This window comes from Copadichromis virginalis, linkage group LG2, assembly GCF_057382275.1.
Source record: "Copadichromis virginalis isolate Kocher_CV1m ecotype Utaka linkage group LG2, C_Virginalis_male_GT1.1, whole genome shotgun sequence".
Taxonomy (NCBI): domain Eukaryota; kingdom Metazoa; phylum Chordata; class Actinopteri; order Cichliformes; family Cichlidae; genus Copadichromis; species Copadichromis virginalis.
The window spans coordinates 14278441-14296824 of NC_140619.1; the positions used below are offsets into that span (position 1 = coordinate 14278441).

The window sequence follows — 18384 nt, forward strand, 5'->3', positions numbered from 1 at the left end:
TTCACCTTTATCTCCACTTTTATTCCTTTTAGCTATTGAACCGCTGGCAATAGCTGTTAGAACCAGCGGACAAATACAAGGTGTTAGGATTGGTAGAAAGGAGCATAGAATTGCTTTATTTGCTGATGATGTCATATTATTTTTAAAGCAACTAAAAATTTCTGTGCCCGCTATAAAGGATTTAATAGACCAGTTTGGGGCCTTCTCAGGGTATAAAGTAAATGTAACAAAATCATCATTAATGTTACTTAAACAAGGGTATAATCAAAACGTAAGTCAGAATATATCTGGCTTTACTGTTAATTCTGAACTCACTTATCTAGGCATTAAAATAGTTCCTTCATTAAAAGATGTGGTGGTACTTAACTATAATATAATTCTACAGAAAATTTCCAAAGATTTGGAGCGTTGGATAAGTTTACCACTATCTATTATTGGAAGGATAAGTGTTCTTAAAATGAATGTATTACCTAAACTGTTGTATATGTTTCAAAATGTCCCACTGGCTCCTCCTGCTGGATTGTTTACTAAATTAGCATCATTAGTCAGAGAGTTTATCTGGAACAAGAAGCATCCCCGCATTCGCTTGTCTTTGTTGTATCTTCCCTTTGATACAGGGGGGTTGAAATGCCCCAATTTTTACTGGTACTATCTGGCTATTCAATTAAGGACAATAATGTTTTATTTTGGTGGGGATGGAAGCAAATTCTCTTAAAATGCCATTAAATTTGTACTTATACTCTGCAAAGCCAAAACAGTTAAAGAAAGAAACAAATAATCCTATAGTCCAAAATATGATTGAAGTTTGGTTTACAATTAAAGAAATGATGAATATTAAGAATAATCTCTCTCAGTTTAGTCCTATCTGGGGAAATGCCTTATTTGTACCAGGAAATCTGGACGCAGGGTTCCAGGGTTGGGCAGAAAAAGGTGTTAAGAAAGTGGGTGATCTGTTTTGTGATGGAGTAATGGTTTCATTTGAGGATTTAGTCTCAAAATTTCAAATCCCCCAAAAACACTTTTTTAAGTATTTACAAATTAGAAGCTTCATTTCTTCCATGCAAAATCAGTCTCTCAACATTCCCCAGTTAAGTAAGTTAGAGGAGTTAATGGTGAAAAAAGGTGGTAATAAAGGTTTAATTTCAACATTTTATAACTGGATTGTCTCTGCCTCTCCAGATACATCAGTTTCTAAGTTAGAAGCTTGGAGAAAGGACCTAAATATTAATATTTCTGAGGAGACATGGAAGTTAATTTGCTTAAAATCACAAAAACAATCAATTAATAATAACTTAAAGTTATTACAATACAATTGGATCATGCAAACATATGTAACACCAGTGAAATTGAATAAATATAATAACAGAATTCCAGATACATGTTTTAAATGTGGAGAAGCCCGTGGAACATTTTTCCACTGTATATGGGAATGCAGAATTGTCCGTGCATTTTGGCAGGAGGTGATGAACAAAATAAACCAAATTTTGAATAAAAAGATTGCTTTAGATGTAGAAATGTTGCTATTACAAGTGTATTCTAAAAATCTTAAACTAAGAGCCCATCAAATTAAGTTTATGGATTAATGTACATTACAGGCAAAACGTATGATTGCATTAAATTGGAAAACATCAGATCCTCCTGCTATTGGTGCTTGGATAAATTCTTTGGCACAGTGTATGGCAATGGAAACGATAACGTACTTTCTCAAAAACAAGTTAACATATTTTGATGAAATTTGGAAGCCATTTAAAAACTTTATAAAAGAAGTGAACATCGGACAACTCCTGCAGGAGTGTGGATGAGGAGAAAATTGTTTAGTATGTGCTAGCTATTTCTATTGTCTACTTTTTTTTTCTCTCCTTTCTTTTTTGTTTCCTTGAATATGTATAAATGCCACATATTGTACAAATGTATACATATTCTATGTGGGGGTTTTTTTATTTTTATTTTGTTGTAGGTTTGGAAGAGAGCAGGGTGGGGGGTGGGGGAAAAGGGTTCCTATTACAGCAGCATATTATTGGGAAAACAAACCTTTGTATGTTGTTGCAAAAAGCAATAAAATTTATATTTAAAAAAATGACTGAAGATGAGAAGCACATTTCCTGCTCATGTAAGAAGCCGGATGACAATGAATTTGGCCACAGAGCAGGTGCAGCACGGCAGCAGCTGATGTGTTTTTAATGAGTCCATCTTTTTTCTTCCACTTCATCTGAAAAAACATGATTTCATTTTTGGTCTCATCTCTGTGAAGCGAGGTGATTCCATCATTGTTCCCATGTCTAAGATGATTAGTTCAGTCAAATCTGTGGGTGATTAAGTAAAACACTGCATTAGTCCCGCAGATCGTGAAAACCTTCGCCCATCTGTGGGCCACTAATGTTACTCATGCCGTCTTTCTCCTCCTGTCTGTGGCCTGGATATTCACCTCTCTACACTCCCTGGAAGAACAAAAATCAGCTCAGAGTAAAATGGGTCACTTTGTGAATTTAAGATACGAAAAGTTGTGCTCAGACTCAGAGATGAGTGCTGTTGTAAATGACCTGTTGGAGCACCTCCTTACATGAGTCCTTTTCGTGGATCTGTGGTGGTGGTGATGGTGAGTGTGTGTGTGTGTGGGGGGGGGGTAAGGGATTTATGTTTTCTTGTGCCAATGGGAGAAATTTGCCCTCGGGGCTTCCTGCCACAAACTTTGAGATTTTGGAAGCATCTGGGTTTAGCAAGGAGAGAGATCACGGGGTCAGGGTTCAAATATTCCACTTCAAGAGCATTAACCACACTTCTTTTACCTTCCTGATTTATTTCCTCTTTCTCACAATACAGTACAATAGAAAATAATAGAATGGGCATTTGTTATCATTTAGAACATTAACCATTAGAATGGTTCAAACAGCACAACAGAGGAGACGATGGAGATGCAGCAGGAGAGGAAGGAGAGGAGGCAGGGGAAGAGGGAGGAAAGAGGGGAAGAAGAGATGTGAAATAGTAAAAGAAGAAGAGAGAGGGGAGGGAGGAGGAAAGGGAGGAGGGAGGAGCAGAGGAGACAGTGCTAGAGTTGTCTTCCTCTCCTCAGACGGAGACGTAGAGCGGCTGCGGGCAGGCTGGGCGCTATAAGCGCGCGGAATTGCTGCGCGCGGACAGAGGCGTCTGTGCGCACGTGAGTGTGACAACAGCGGCGCGGAGCTGTGACTGTAACTGAACTGTGAGGCGGGAAAAGTCCTGCGCAGACGCGTCGGCATGCTTCACCCGGACAACCGCACGCCCGAAGGCGGCGTCGCGCGCAGCTCTGACCCCCTCGCGTGACGCTGAATGGACCCGATGCGACTCGTCGACCCCCGGCACCTCCCGCAGCTGATGCCCCTGAAGGACCGGGAGCCCACCGCGGCGACGGGCACCCTGGGGCCCCGCAACTCCACGCCGGCCGCGGGAGGAGAGGCCCCGCAGCACCACGCCGTGCCCTGGGTGGCCACCCTGCTGGCCGGCGTCCTCATCGCGACCATCGTGGTGGATGTTATCGGGAACCTGCTGGTCATCGTCTCCGTGTTCAGGAACAGGAAGCTCAGGAAAGCAGGTACACTTGACCTCCCGGTAGATGCTCGTCAGCAGGATTTCTTTGAGTTTTTGGAACTTTGTGATTCCAGAACAGATGTGACCAGATGTTCGGTTACATCAGTGAATGTCTCTCTAAGAGTCCCCAGCATGAATCGTTTTATTTCTGTTCAATTTTATTGATTTCATTTATTGAACTCTTTTCTGCTTGAATAATACTACTTTTCTTTGCAAGTTGGTTGTTTTATATTTTTGTGCTGCAGGCATTTTCCAAGTTTTCCAAGATAAATAAACTCTAGCTTTGCATTTTGCATGTATTTCTTTTGATTTAAAATCATCTTTTTGTGTCCTTTGTTCTGTTTTATTAGATATTTCAGTCACCTGTGAAGCGCCTATAACCTGCATGAAAAGCTAATAAAGTTTAATTGGCTGATGGATCCAATGATGAGATGAAAGCACTTCTCTTTGCTCCTGTGTTTGTCTGTGAGCACATAGGAATTTAATCATTTGGGAGTTAAAAATGAGTGGATTGATCCATTGGTCCATTTTTCTGAGGGCGATGGCTCAGACATGCTTTCATGTTTGTGTATTTCAGTATGTTTGCGTGATATTTTGATGATATCCTAACTGAGAAATCTTATAAAAACCATAAAACAGTCATAATCGTGCAGTTACTTGGTTATTGTAATAGACCTGCAAGAATATTTAGAGAAATAAAAAGAGTATGTGGTACCCCAGAGTCCTCACAGAAGCCACTCTAACATCAGCCTGACAGGTTGATGAGTTCCTTTAATAGCTCTTTTGTTGTGAAAGTCTTGAAGAGTCTGAAGTTTGGCTCTCAGGCACTGATGAGCTGTTGGCTCGTGCAGAGGATCAAACTCTCCGAGACTCCCCGACACGTTTGAGGTGTGAGAAAAACGAAGCGCTGGCAGCCTGACAGCTGACTCACTGTGATCGATGAGTAAAACTCTGACAGCGACACACACTTCAGAAGCACCTGAGCACCTCCTGCTCATCAAACACATCATCATCACAGGTTCTGATAAAGCACTCACACTCCTTCACTGCACTTTTCAATACTCACATATTTCCCCATGAGTTATTTGGCAGTTTTCACATTCTGGTGATGCATGACGTCCAGCAAGACCTCAGGAGAATTAGTCCAGGCAGGAAAATCAATTCATCGGGGTTTCAGACTTGCTGCACCTGCTCGTAGTCTCTCCTCACAGCAATACGCAGCACAGGTCAGGGTGCTGGAGATCAACACATTTTACACAAACTGCGCCGCGCCGCTGTTTAACCTCCAGAAAAATAAATTATGAAGAAAGTAATGCATACTTTACTTAGTCATTGCAGAAAGTAATTAGATTACTTTTGCAGTAACAGTCTAACACTGAACTTTTTGCTTGTGGCCACATGTCCTGCTGCGTTTGTACGGCTCTGATGTCGTGTTGATGGACTGTTCTTTCAGGCCTGAGCTCAGTTAAATCTCCAGTGTCACATTTTTCTCCCTTGGTGCAAAAAACCAGAAGCAGTCATCACTCCAGTTAAAAAATGTGCATTGTTTTTGTCTGAAATGTGGCATGAAACAGCTCGCTTCATCATTTCCACCATCATTTCTTAATGTCTGGTACTAAAAGGCATTTATCACAGCAGCATTTCTATGTATGAGGCTCCACGTGGACGTCCTCAATCTTTAAAATGTAATCTAAACTAATCAAAACCTGTCTTTGAACCTTCGATCTGCATCGTCTCTCAAGTCGGCCGATTTCGTGATTTCGTTTAGCAGTTTTCATGGTGCTGTTCAAACTGTCAGCTGATCTGAGAGAGCATTACTACCTTTTTGTTAGTATTATCATGGACACCGTATCATTACTACTCGATCACACAGGAAGACTGGAACAGATGAAGAGTTTAGTTTGAGATGGTTGAAGTAACCTGCTGCATCTGAGGTTTTTTTCTCTTTGTTGAAGGATCAGAGTGCTTAAAGTGTGAGCACTGACACTGTAGTGGGTTTACATCCTGCTGAGAAACTCCAGATAACAGAAAGACTTTCTTTTTCCAGTCTTTTTAAAATTCACACGAAGGTTGGTATAATTGCACATTTGAGAAATTATACCTTATAGAAGCTGGTAGATCTATAATATCCACTTTACACTGTATAGCTAATTGATTACAAGATCATTTTGTACCCTCATCTTGTTTTTCTGTACTTCAAATAAGACCTCTGCACTGATCTTCTTCTTTTAGAGAGTTATGATAAAATAATGCGACAAAATGCAGAAAAAGAGAGCGTTGTCTACAGATGTGAGCACACCTGTTAATGAACATCATTAACCCTCCAAACAGAACAAGTGTATCTGCTATGCAGCAAATATGAAAACAAAGAGCTACAGTTCCTCTAGTGTCCAGCAGAGGCAGCAGCAGAGAGTCACTCCCATCTGGTGTTTAAGTCTGACGTCATTAGCTGTTTCTGGGTCCAAACTTTGCTTCAGGTCCCTAAATCAAACGAACACTGCAGCATCACTGAGAGTGAGATCACTGTATAAATTCTTGACTGTTTAAATGATCGGTGTGGCTGCTCTACCAGGTGTAACAGTAAAGTTTAACATCCAAGCATCCATGAAAACAGAATTTCTGAAATTTAACAGAGTTAGAATTTAGCAGGACGTTAGCTCACTAGTTTCCATCTAAAGATGATATACCATGTTCTGACTGAGGGATTTCTGTAAGATTAAAACGTACAGCTCTGTTATCACTTCAGACATAAATGAAGACAGAAAACTAAACAGCAGTGACGTTAGTAGGGTTACTGAAGCTGCACTAGCTGGTATATAATGATGTGCTATGCGGTGGCTAGCTACACAGCTATGTTAGCATAATATAAACAGACCGAAGCTGGAGGATGAACGCTAACTTTTTCCCACTCGATAAAAGTTAACGTGAGTGTTCCCAATGGTTAGGGACAAATGCATTCACATGGCAGGATGCTGTAAAGAGACCAAACTTCAGTCAGGAGAAACAACTGAGATAATTCATCCACAATACGAGGTTAGCCATTAATATACTTCTGCATGGGCTGGGATGTAGTTACATCGTAAGGGTTTAAAAACTGAGCTTTAAAATGAATAGTGGTAATAAAACCCGAGAAAGGTAAACAGTGATTACTGACTTCAAGATACAAATCATTAAAACATGTTAAAAACACAACAGCCTTAATAAACGTAGAGTAGTCTGGACTCGGAAGCAGGATTCATACGTCATCACTTAAAAAACGGATAGACTCCCATGTAAAAATAAACGTATTTACAGCCTGATACACAAACTGTTTTAGTTTCTATAGATAATTTCCCCTTTCATAACACCTGTATGAGGAAGGATGTTTTTAAAATTCCCCTTTTGCATTATTAGGGGTGTGGCCTCTTTTTTACTTACAGGTAAAAGGCAATACAGAAAGCAGTAGCTGCTCCATTCTTGGGCCAATTTAGGCTTTTTTAACAACCAGCATGATAAAAAAAATGCTTTATTCTCTCTCTCAAAAGTCAATGTTAGTAATTTTCATTTAAAGACCCTCCCATTTCACATACACCAACATCCAAAAAGTGCCAACCCAAAAGTTGGCTTCATTAACCTCAAGAGTTATTCCTTCTGTCTATCCCTAAAGCTTGCACTCAAACTGAAACTGGGTGTTTCCTCCACCTGGAATTATCTCTGTGAGCTGCTTGTGCCAAATGTTCATTTTAAGTGACCTGTAGTCTGTAAATATTCTGTCTGATCTTTTGATGCATGCTCAATCATCAAGGTAAGGAAGTCCCAAAAGGTTGATTCTGTTCATCTGGACGTTTTTAGTGGGAGAAACGTTTAGTCACTCATCCAAGTGAGTTCTGCAGGTTTCCCCAACCTTATAAACAGTACATTTGCACATTAATAGATTCAAAATTCAAAACGTTTATTGTCATGTGTACAAAGAAAAGCATTTCTCTATGCAATGAAATTCTTTCTCTGCTGTCCACACACAGATGCCTGTTAATATGTACAAATAGAACTAGAACAAATAAAATATAAACAGTATGAATAAATACATACAACAAAAATTGAAACAGATAAATAGATTTATATGCAAAAGAGCTATGAGCTTAATATGCTGGTTTGATATGTAAGATGATGTGATGTGCAAAGGTTATTTTTACTGTTAAAATAGGTCAGTTGTTCAAGAGTCTGATAGCAGTGGCGAAGAAGGAGTTGTTCAGTCGGGATGTTCTGGACACTTCTGCCCTCAGGACAAAGGTTTAGAAGTGTGAACAGTCCGTGTTCGGGGTGTGTGGGGTCTTTGAGGATGGAGTTCAATTCAATTTTATTTATATAGCGCCAAATCACAACAAAAGTCGCCTCAAGGCGCTTCATAGATACAGAGAAAAACCCAACAATCATATGACCCCCTATGAGCAAGCACTTTGGCGACAGTGGGAAGGAAAAACTCCCTTTTAACAGGAAGAAACCTCTGGCAAAACCAGGCTCAGGGAGCGGTGGTTATCTGCTGCGACCGGTTGGGGTGAGAGTCAGCTCTCCTCTGGACTCTGCGATGGTATATGCTCTGCAGAGAGGGCAGCGGGGTGACCTTCTCCGCGGTTGTTATCACTCTCTGCAGGCGTTTGCAGTCCATAGCAGTAGTGCTGCCATACCATGCACTGATGCAGCTGGTCAGTGTGCTCTCCACAATGAAGCTGTAGAACCTGCTGAGGATCTTGGCCAACATACCAAATTTCCTCAGCTTCCTCAAGAAATACAGCCGCTGCTGAGCCTTCTTGACCAGCTGTGTGGTGTTCAGTGTCCAGGTGAGGTCCTCAGTGATGTAGACGCCCAGGCATGTAAAGCTGCTCACCCTCTCCACCTCAAAGCCCCGGATAAACAGCGGCTGGTGAGGTCTTGTGTCCACTATCATCTCTTTTCTTTTATCAGTGTTGAGGGTGAGGTTGTTGTCCTCACACCATGACACCAGACCGGCCACCTCTCTCCTATAAGCCACTTCGTCCCCTCCAGTGATGCAACCAATCCCTGCTGTGTTGTCCGCGAACTTCAGTACGGTGTTATCCCTATTGGAGGCGACACAGTTGTGGGTGTACAGGATGTAGAACATGGGACTGAGGACCAACCCTGTGGAACGCCAGTGTTTGTAATAATGCTGGCTGAAGTCCTGTTGCCGATCTTGACGGACTGGGGCCTGCCAGTCAAAAAGTCCTGTAGCCAGTCACAAAAGGTGGGGTGTAGGCTGAGTGTTGCCAGCTTGTGAGTGAGTTTATGTGGGATGACTGTATTGATACTGGGGGCTTTGCATTGCTGAGACAGGCCAAAACCTTTGTCCGTAGTTGCTCTGCTTCCACGTCTGCAATGTTGTTTCGAATTAATGTTTCTGTGGCTGTGATCAGTCCACTAGCGGGATTTGTCTCTGCTTGGGTGAGTTGTCTGTCAGACATATTTTTCACCCACTTGTCCACACTTCTCTGTGTGGCATCCATCTTTCTTCTGGCCGCTGAGAACACTCTCTGTATTTTGCTTGTGTTTCTGATGCTCAGCAAGTCAAACTTTCTTTGTTGCCTGGTCTTAGACTATGTCCACACTATAGATAGATTTGAAAACAGCGTTTTCGTCTGAAAATGCTCCGCGTCCACACTAGCGTTTTCAGTCGTTTTCAGAGTTGTCCGTCCACATTGAAACGGCTGAAAATGCTTACGTTCCAGTACTGCGCATGCAAGAAGAACAAGAAGATTTGGCCTGCCTCATTTCTGTCTGCCATTTATTTACTTTACGGCTCGTTGAAACGTCGCAGCAAAAGGTTGGGGAAAAGCACCAAGTTTTTTAAATGGAAAAACAATGAGGTGGAGTTGTTGCTGCAAGTAACACAAAAGTACAAAGTTGCCAAAGCGCGTGAGAATTAAATGATTTGAAGAAAAGGAACATGTACAAACTGATATTAATCTTTAACAGGGCTGTCATAATTGAAAGCAAACAAAACAACTGCTGTATAATACCCTCCGCTATCTTTGTTTAACCCTCTCAGGCTCAAATTAAACTTTTTGTTGCTAATGCACAACCAAGTCCTGCAGTGGTACTTCTGAGTAAAAAAAACTCATAAAATATGTATGTGGGGTAATCAGGTTGTTAATTTTTAACTGTTGCAAATCGGCAACGCCTGCCTTGAGAGGGTTAATTGGTCACATGACCGCTTCACATGACTGAAATGCATCATCGTTTTAGAAAGTCTGCGTTTTCGAGTGTCCACACTGCGACGGGACAGCTTTGTTTTGAAATGTATGCGTTTTCAAGAGCATTTTCAAAACCATGCGTTTTTCCTTGGGGAAAGCGTCGTCTCAGTGTGGACAGGAGGCCAAAATGGAGAGAAAACAATGCGTTTTCAAACGAAAACGCATTAATGTGGATGTAGCCTTAGACTTTTCACGCTGTGCTAGACGAGCCTTCTCAGTGAATTCGAACACCTTTTGAAAAGTATTCTTATTTAGAAGCATTGTAAGACTTTGTGAAGCTGCCCCTAACTGACCTCACTGCCCATTCCCACATAGCAAGGAGGTCTGGCCCGGATCTGGTATCAAGCCAGCACTGCTGGCTGACTTCTGGCATGATAAGACGTATGTCATCCTGATATGGCCCAGGTAGGCCTGGCATAGATGACACTGTCTATGTGATGGCATGCCATATCTGGCTCGATTGTGGTTTGGGTCATGTGGCCGAGGTTCATAGAAAACAGGTCTTCCCTGGATCTGGCATCAAGCTGGCACTTCTGACTGACCGGTGTCATGGCAGGGTGTATGTCAACCAGATGTGGGCCAGGTCTGGCCATGATGGCACTATTTATGTTCCTATTTTCCTACTTTAGTTAGGAGACCCAAATGCCATGTTGCAATACTATACTGCTATAGTAGCCAGCGTTTCAAATGCAGGTTTGACAGGTTTGTGAATGTATACTTTATCCAAAACCTAGCGATGGTTTACAGTTTACCACTGGGTGGCTGTAGCTCAGGAGGTAGAGCAGGTCACGTGCTAATTGGAAGGTTAGCGGTTCGATCCCTGGTTCCTCCAGTCTGCATGTCAAGAGTGTGAATGTGTGGGAAGCACACAGTTAGGAGAAAGTGTCTGAATGTTGTATAGAGTACTTTGAGTAATCTAGGTACCTAGGAAAGTGTTATATAAGAGTCAATCCATTCACTGTCTGAACAGAGTTTTGTCATGTTACTTTTGCACTGTTTTGCATGTTCTGACAACTGGCAAACATTCCCACCTATGGACAATTTAGAGTTTGCAGTTAACCTACCCCCACTAACTGCATGTCTTTGCACTGTGGGAGGAAGCCCGAGAACCCGGAGAGAACCCACGCACGGGAAGAACATGCAAACTCCACACAGAAAGACTAATGGTGGAATCAAACTCAGTACCTTCTTGCTGTGAGGCAACAGTGCTAACCACCATGCCGCCCTTGTTTGAATTAGTGGGTAAATAAAGACTGGGATGATTATCCAAGATCATTCTTTGTCACCTTCCAGTTAGTCCATAACACTTGATCTCCAGAACATCACCTTGCTGTGGTGAAAAGTTATTAAACCAACACATTCTGTTGATCCCTGAGCCGGGGTTGTAATGATAAAAGTTGGAAATCTGGATGAATTATTCACCTCTGTCATTTATTCTTCTCGCTGCCTCCTCAGATATCTGATCACTCATCCCGTCCTCTCTTATCCCTCCTCTTCCTCCCCTTCCTCCCTTCTCTTCAGTAGCCTCATCTCCTTAATTTTCTTCACGGTTCTTCTCCTGCATGTCCATTTTTCTCCTCTCTCCTGCCTTTCTTGTCCTTTCCACTTGATTCATCCTCTCCAACTTTTCGTCTTTCTCCCTCTCTCCACAGTGTCCTTTTATCCTTCCTTTTCAATGATTCTCCTCTTCATTGCTCTTTTCTTTCCTCCTCCTGTCCCATCAGGTCTCTTATCTCTCAGATTTTCTCCTCTCGACTGCATCCTTCTCTCCTCTCCTGAGGGTAAATGATTCTCCTCTTTTCTCCATTTTTCTGCTCTCCCTCTCCATCTACTCTGATCACTGGTGTTACACTTCATCACCACATCTACACAAGCCCGACAGACTACCTTCATTCCTAACCTGCAAACTCTTCTTTCAGCTGCTCGTGCTGAAAAAGAAGCAGAGATTTTATATGTAAAGTAATTTCCGAGTTGGGCTGCTCTGCTCAGGTCTCAGAAGGACTGTTCAAACATGGGTGGAAGCGCAGTGTATCAGCGTCAAGGGTTACTGGCTGACTGCCCAAACTCTACCTGTTCAGCTCATTTTCTGGCTCTGAAACTGTGCGCTGTGTCCAGCAATCAATTTGATTGAGTCAGACTGTCCTGTTTGATCTCAGGTTCAGAACATCAGCAGAGCTCAAACTTTTCTGAGAACAGTCCCATTGGGCCGGAGCAAACCACACAAAGCTGCTTCATTCATGAATCTCATACATCTGCCCTTCATTAGCACTGCAGACGCAAATGCTCATCTCAAATATTCACGAGTAACAGCTCCAGTACAAAATGCTCTTACTGCAGGAAAAACATGTGGACATATCTGCAAGTTCACTCACAGGTTTCAGAAGAAACTCTCTGACGTGCTTTTTTTATAGGCTAGCCTGGAGGTTAGCCTCACCCTGGATTCATTAGCAAAAACAACTCAATTGGATTTTGCATTATTGCTAAAAAATGCTCTGTGGATAAAAATCTTCAGGATATGTTTGTTCAGGGAGATTAGGCTAACTTTAGCCTGTGGTCACATGACTTCCATGATGCTAAGTTTCATCTCAATAAGCCTCCTACTCTCTGGGATCTGCAAAACCTTTATGAGTCCGGTATTTAATAGACATGCGCACAAATACCATGACCATGCACAGTGTGGGGGTTCAAATCGCCCAGCTTCACCCAGGGTGGAGTGTGCATGAATGAATTGAATTGCGCCCTGTGGAGTTTTACTTTTCTCCACTGAAACACAGTTCAAGGATCTTTACTGCACAGCAAATAAAATATTATTTTTTATGCTCAAGCTAGCAGCGCTTAAGTAGAGTAAATTTGGAATGGAGTCAGGGCTATGCCAGGTTTTCTGCTTCCTTCAGACCTCTAATGTGACCATGAGCTGTGGTCATACAGCTGTGAGGATACAAGGGCCAGAAAAGAATCCTCTAAAAGGTGTCCTGGCTCATCCTCAAAGGCCAGGTGAAGAGCTCTGTCAGAGCCGGTTGACTTGCTGGACACCTCCTTCCCAGATAGCAAAATTGGTATGGCCCGGATCTGGCCCACACAATGTGCTTACAAATGGCTCACAAAGAATGACATCCCTTTGGTGGCCCAGATCTGGTTTGCAAGAGGTGGCCCACATATGGGCCAGCACAAAGACAGTTGCAGACATACTGGTGGTCCTGTGCTGGCCCATCTGCGGATCACCTCTGGCAAACCTGGTCTGGGCCACCAAAGGGTCGTCATTCTTTGCGGTATGTGGGCCATGTGTAAGTTGCGTGCAGCGACGGGCCAGTTGCAGACAAACTGCTGGCCCTGTGCTGGCCCAGAACAGTTTCAGCTCTGGCCCCACATGTCAGCCTAATGTGTACTTTAATCAAGCCATGTAATAACAACATGTGCCCAAACGTAATAGTGCAAAAGTAACATGACAAAACTCCGGTCAGACAGTCAATGGACTGATTCTTTTATAGCGCTTTTTCACTCTGTCAGATTACTCAAAGAGCTCTATACAACATGCCGCAGTCACACACTTTCTCTAAACTACATGCTTCCTAACTGCATTCATTCACATTCACACTCTTGACATACAAACTGGAGGAGGCAGGGATCAAACCACTAACCTTCTGATCAGTAGGTAAACTGCTCTACCTCCTGAGCTACAGCCACTCTGCGGCAAACCCGTCAAACCTGCATTTGAAACGTTAGCTACTATAGCAGTATAGTATTACAACATGGCATTTGGGTCTCCTAACTAAAATAGGAAAATAGGAACATAAATATTGCCATCATTGCCAGACCTGGCCCACATCTGGTTGACATACACCCTGCCATGACACTGGTCAGTCAGAAGTGCCAGCTTGATGCCGGATCCAAGGAAGACCTGTTTTCTATGTGGGTTAGTGAGGTGTTTCATGTCCTGCTGGGAGGAACTGGATGTGTCTCCAGTTATTGTGCTTCCAGTCGTTGCCTGCATCTTGATTTCTGATCACCCGAGTGGAGGTGGGCTTTTTCTTGTTGCTAGTTTTTGGCTTCTGATCTGGATTTCAAATGCATGTGTCATATCACCTTGGATGTGCATGAGACACAGGAGCCAGACTTGCTGGTGTAATAAAAATTTGTTAAATTTGTAAGAAACAATGATAGGTTCATCTAGCATAAACCTATTGCTGGAATGCCAAGACAATTCTACTACAATGTCAAAAGCAAGACGCAAGTCACTAGAGCTCTTTGTGTTGCTCGTGCACGAGGGAGAGAACCGTGACGAGTGCTGTTCCTGATGCTTGAACCTCAGTCACTCTCAGTTAGCTCCCCCGTAGCACTGCTCTTTATTGTGATTACATGAATATGCATAGTCTCGTTAACATTTGACGTCTTACATAGGCATGTGAACAAAGTACCGTTTGTGTGTATGTGTAGATATGCGTGTGTGTGTGTGTATGTATATGGGCGTGTGTGTCAAGATATGACCCTGTGACTCCCCAAAGCTGGTGCTAGGAGCCCAGCGGTCCACCTAAACAAAGGGCTCTTATACTTAAGCAGATACAGAGTAGGTGTCTTCCCATAGTATAAATCAGAAAGAGAAGGTACGACCTCTCTCATGACCCTAGGATGTGTGTGCATGCTAGAACACTCTGGAAGGCACACAGAGTCTTTGCAGACTGCTAAGGATCAGACCTCCATAATTATGCAATCGATTTTATACCTCTAACCATATATGAGTCTATATTTCTAAGCATAAATGATAATCCAACAATATAAACCTAACAAACAACATTTCATTTGCGTCCTCTTAATATTTTGACAATTTTAGCATTTTATGAGTCACTTAAATGATTTCATAAATGAGTAATCTATATGCCATCTTTTCATGAACTATCTGCACAGGACCACAGTTACTTTAAAAAAATCTGCTCTGAAACAACAGCACAACACTTCATCCTGAAGTCTGTAATACTCAGATATTTAAACATATGTTAATGGTCAGCGTGTGCTCACAGATGGAGTTTGGCCAGTTTTAAGAGTTTTCAGAGTTGGGATGGTGGGAGGATCCTCTGAATCATGACAAGCAAAGCTGAGCAGATGGCTTTTTATATAAATGTATATATATATATATATATATATATATATATGCTGATGATATACATGCACACTAGAGGCTAAAGTATTTCAAGTATTTAACTATGTTGTCTTTTTTGTGTTTGTCACAGTGAGGAAGAGGTAGTGCAGATCAGCGGAAAGCATTTTAATAAAGTTCAGATTAATAATGTGATTTATGCTCTGCTGAGTTTATCAGACACACAAGTCTTCAGTTCTACAGAAAATGATCATTAAACACAACATGAGGAATTATCGTATTTTTTGGACCATAAGGCTGCCATGGTATAATTCTCAAACACGTACCCTAAAGCAGATGACTCGTAAGCTGGAGAGGAAATGGCGTGTCACAAATTTAGAGAATCATCATTTAGGCTGGAGAAATAGTTTGTTGCTTTATAAGAAAGTCCTCCGCAAAGCCAGAATATCTTACTATTCGTCACTGATTGAAGAAAATAAGAACAACCCCAAGTTTCTCTTCAGCACTGTAGCCAGGCTGACAAAAAGTCAGAGCTCTTTTGAGCCAACCATCCCTTTAACGTTAACTAGTAATGACTTCATGAACTTCTTCACAAATAAAATTTTTATCAATAGAGAAAAAATTACCAGTAATCATCCCACAGATGTAATATTATCTACAGCTACTCTTAGTACAATTGATGTTAAGTTAGACTCTTTTTCTCCAATTGATTTTTCTGAGTTAACTTCAATAATTACTTCCTCCAAACCATCAACGTGTCTTTTAGACCCCATTCCTACAAAACTGCTCAAAGAAGTCCTGCCATTAATTAATTCTTCGATCTTAAATATGATCAACCTGTCTCTAATAATTGGCTATCTACCACAGGCCTTCAAGTTGGCTGTAGTTAAACCTTTACTCAAAAAGCCATCTCTAGACCAGCAGTCTTAGCTAATTATATCTCCAACTTTCCTTTCATATCAAAAATCCTTGAAAGAGTAGTTGTCAAACAGCTAACTGATCATCTGCAGAGGAATGGCTTATTTGAAGAGTTTCAGTCAGGTTTCAGAGCTCATCACAGCACAGAAACAGCTTTAGTGAAGGTTACAAATGATCTTCTTATTGCCTCTGACAGTGGACTCGTCTCTGTGCTTGTCCTGTTAGACCTTAGTGCAGCATTCGATACTGTTGACCATAATATCCTATTAGAGCGATTAGAACATGCTGTAGGTATTACAGGTACTGTGCTGCAGTGGTTTGTATCATATCTATCTATTAGACTCCAGTTTGTACATGTAAATGGAGAGTCCTCTTCACACACTGAGGTTAATTATGGAGTTCCACAGGGTTCAGTGCTAGGACCAATTCTGTTTACACTATACATGCTTCCCTTAGGCAGCATCATTAGAAGACATAGCATAAATTTTCACTGCTATGCAGATGACATCCAGCTCTATCTATCTATGAAGTTAGATAACACACCAATTAGTTAAACTGCAGGAATGTCTTAAAGACATAAAGACCTGGATAACCGCTAACCTTCTGCTTCTTAATTCAAATAAAGCTGAGGTTATTGTACTTGGCCCTGAAAATCTTAGAAATATGGTATCTAATAGAGGTGGGAATCACCATACATCCCACGATACGATATTATCACAATACTTAACGCACGATACGATATTATTGCAATTTTTAAAAATATTTTGTGATATTCAGATTCTGTACATAAAGGTAAACTTTATCAATATTCATTTTATCTAATATCAAAGTCTCACACTCAGTCTTTCTCTCATTTCAGTCAGTTTTATTGTTGACAAACTGAACGGTTTGTATTACAGTCTAGACCAAATTAACTGAATGCAACCATCTGGTACAATTATAGCTATTCTGAACTATGAAATTTATGAAAACTATGCAGCCCCTTCAGCAACTGAAGAATTAGAAAGTAAATTAAAACAAAATATAATTTTACATTAAATAAAAAAGTTTTAAACATAATTAAAATAAAACATGTCTTAAATTAAAATAAGTAAACTGTCATGTTTATTGCTGACAAAAAAAAAGTTAAACACATTTGGACAGTGAAGGAATGTCAGGATTCTTGCTCAGAAAAAGGATCAACATGCTGTGAAGTCAGAGCATGTTCCAGTCCACAAAAACTTTTTTTGTAACAAAATATCGATTTCTGCTGTCCCTGTATCGATACATTATTAGCAAACAAAATATCACGATACTACACAGTATCAATTTTTTCCCCCACCCCTAGTATCTAACCAGATTCTTACTCTGGATGGCATTACCTTGGCCTCCAGTAACGCTGTGAGGAACCTTGGAGTCATTTTTGACCAGGACATGTCCTTCAACGCACATATTAAACAAATATGTAAGACTGCATTCTTCCATTTGCGCAACATCTCTTAAGTTAGAAATATCCTGTCTCAGAGTGACGCTGAAAAACTAGTTTATGCATTTATTACTTCCAGGCTGGACTACTGCAATTCATTATTATCAGGATGTCCAAAAAACTCACTGAAAAGCCTTCAGCTAATCCAAAATGCTGCAGCAAGAGTCCTGACAGGGACTAGAAAGAGAGAGCAGATTTCTCCTGTTTTGGCTTCCCTTCATTGGCTTCCTGTTAAATCCAGAATTGAATTCAAAATCCTGCTCCTCACATACAAGGTCTTAAATAATCAGGCCCCATCTTATCTTAATGACCTTATAGTACCATATCACCCTATTAAAGCACTTCGCTCTCGCTCTGCAAAACTACTTGTTGTTCCTAGAGTATTTAAAAGTAGAATGGGAGGGAGAGCCTTCAGTTTTCAGGCCCCTCTTCTGTGGAACCAGCTTCCAGTTTGGATTCGGAATACAGACACTATCTCTACTTTTAAGATTAGGCTTAAAACTTTCCTTTTTGCTAAAGCATATAGTTAGGGCTGGACCAGGTGACCCTGAATCCTCCCTTAGTTATGCAGCAATAGACATAGGCTGCCGGGGGATTCCCATGATGCATTGAGTTTTTCCTTTCCAGTCACCTTTCTCACTCACTATGTATTAATAGACATCTCTGCATTGAATCATATCTGTTATTAACCTCTGTCTCTCTTCCACAGCATGTCTTTTATCCTGTCTTCCTTCCCTCGCCCCAACCGGTTGCAGCAGATGGCCGCCCCTCCCTGAGCCTGGTTCTGCCAGAGGTTTCTTCCTGTTAAAAGGGAGTTTTTCCTTCCCACTGTCGCCAAAGTGCTTGCTCATAGGGGGTCATATGATTGTTGGGGTTTTCTCTGTATCTATGAAGTGCCTTGAGGTGACTTTTGTTGTGATTTGGCGCTATATAAGTAAAATTGAATTGAATTGAATTGAATAAGGCGCACTGGATTATAAGGCGCATTAAGCGAAACAAAATGGTCAATATTAATGACTAACCTCGTATTGTGGATGGATTATCTTGCATTAACTTTTATCGAGTGAAAAAAAGTTAGCATTCATCCTCCAGCTTCACTT

The 18384-nt window shown here is 41.4% G+C and overlaps 1 protein-coding gene across 1 annotated transcript in view; it reads left to right on the forward strand.

Annotated features, from left to right (window-relative positions):
- The first annotated feature begins 3036 nt into the window (after positions 1–3036).
- Positions 3037–18384, forward strand: part of mtnr1al (melatonin receptor type 1A like) — a 46958-nt gene continuing 31610 nt past the window's right edge. Inside the window, exon 1 of the mRNA XM_085471812.1 lies at positions 3037–3568. Within this exon, the coding sequence (XP_085327938.1) occupies positions 3307–3568 (262 nt within the window). The 5' untranslated portion in view covers positions 3037–3306. The remainder of the gene's footprint in view (positions 3569–18384) is intronic.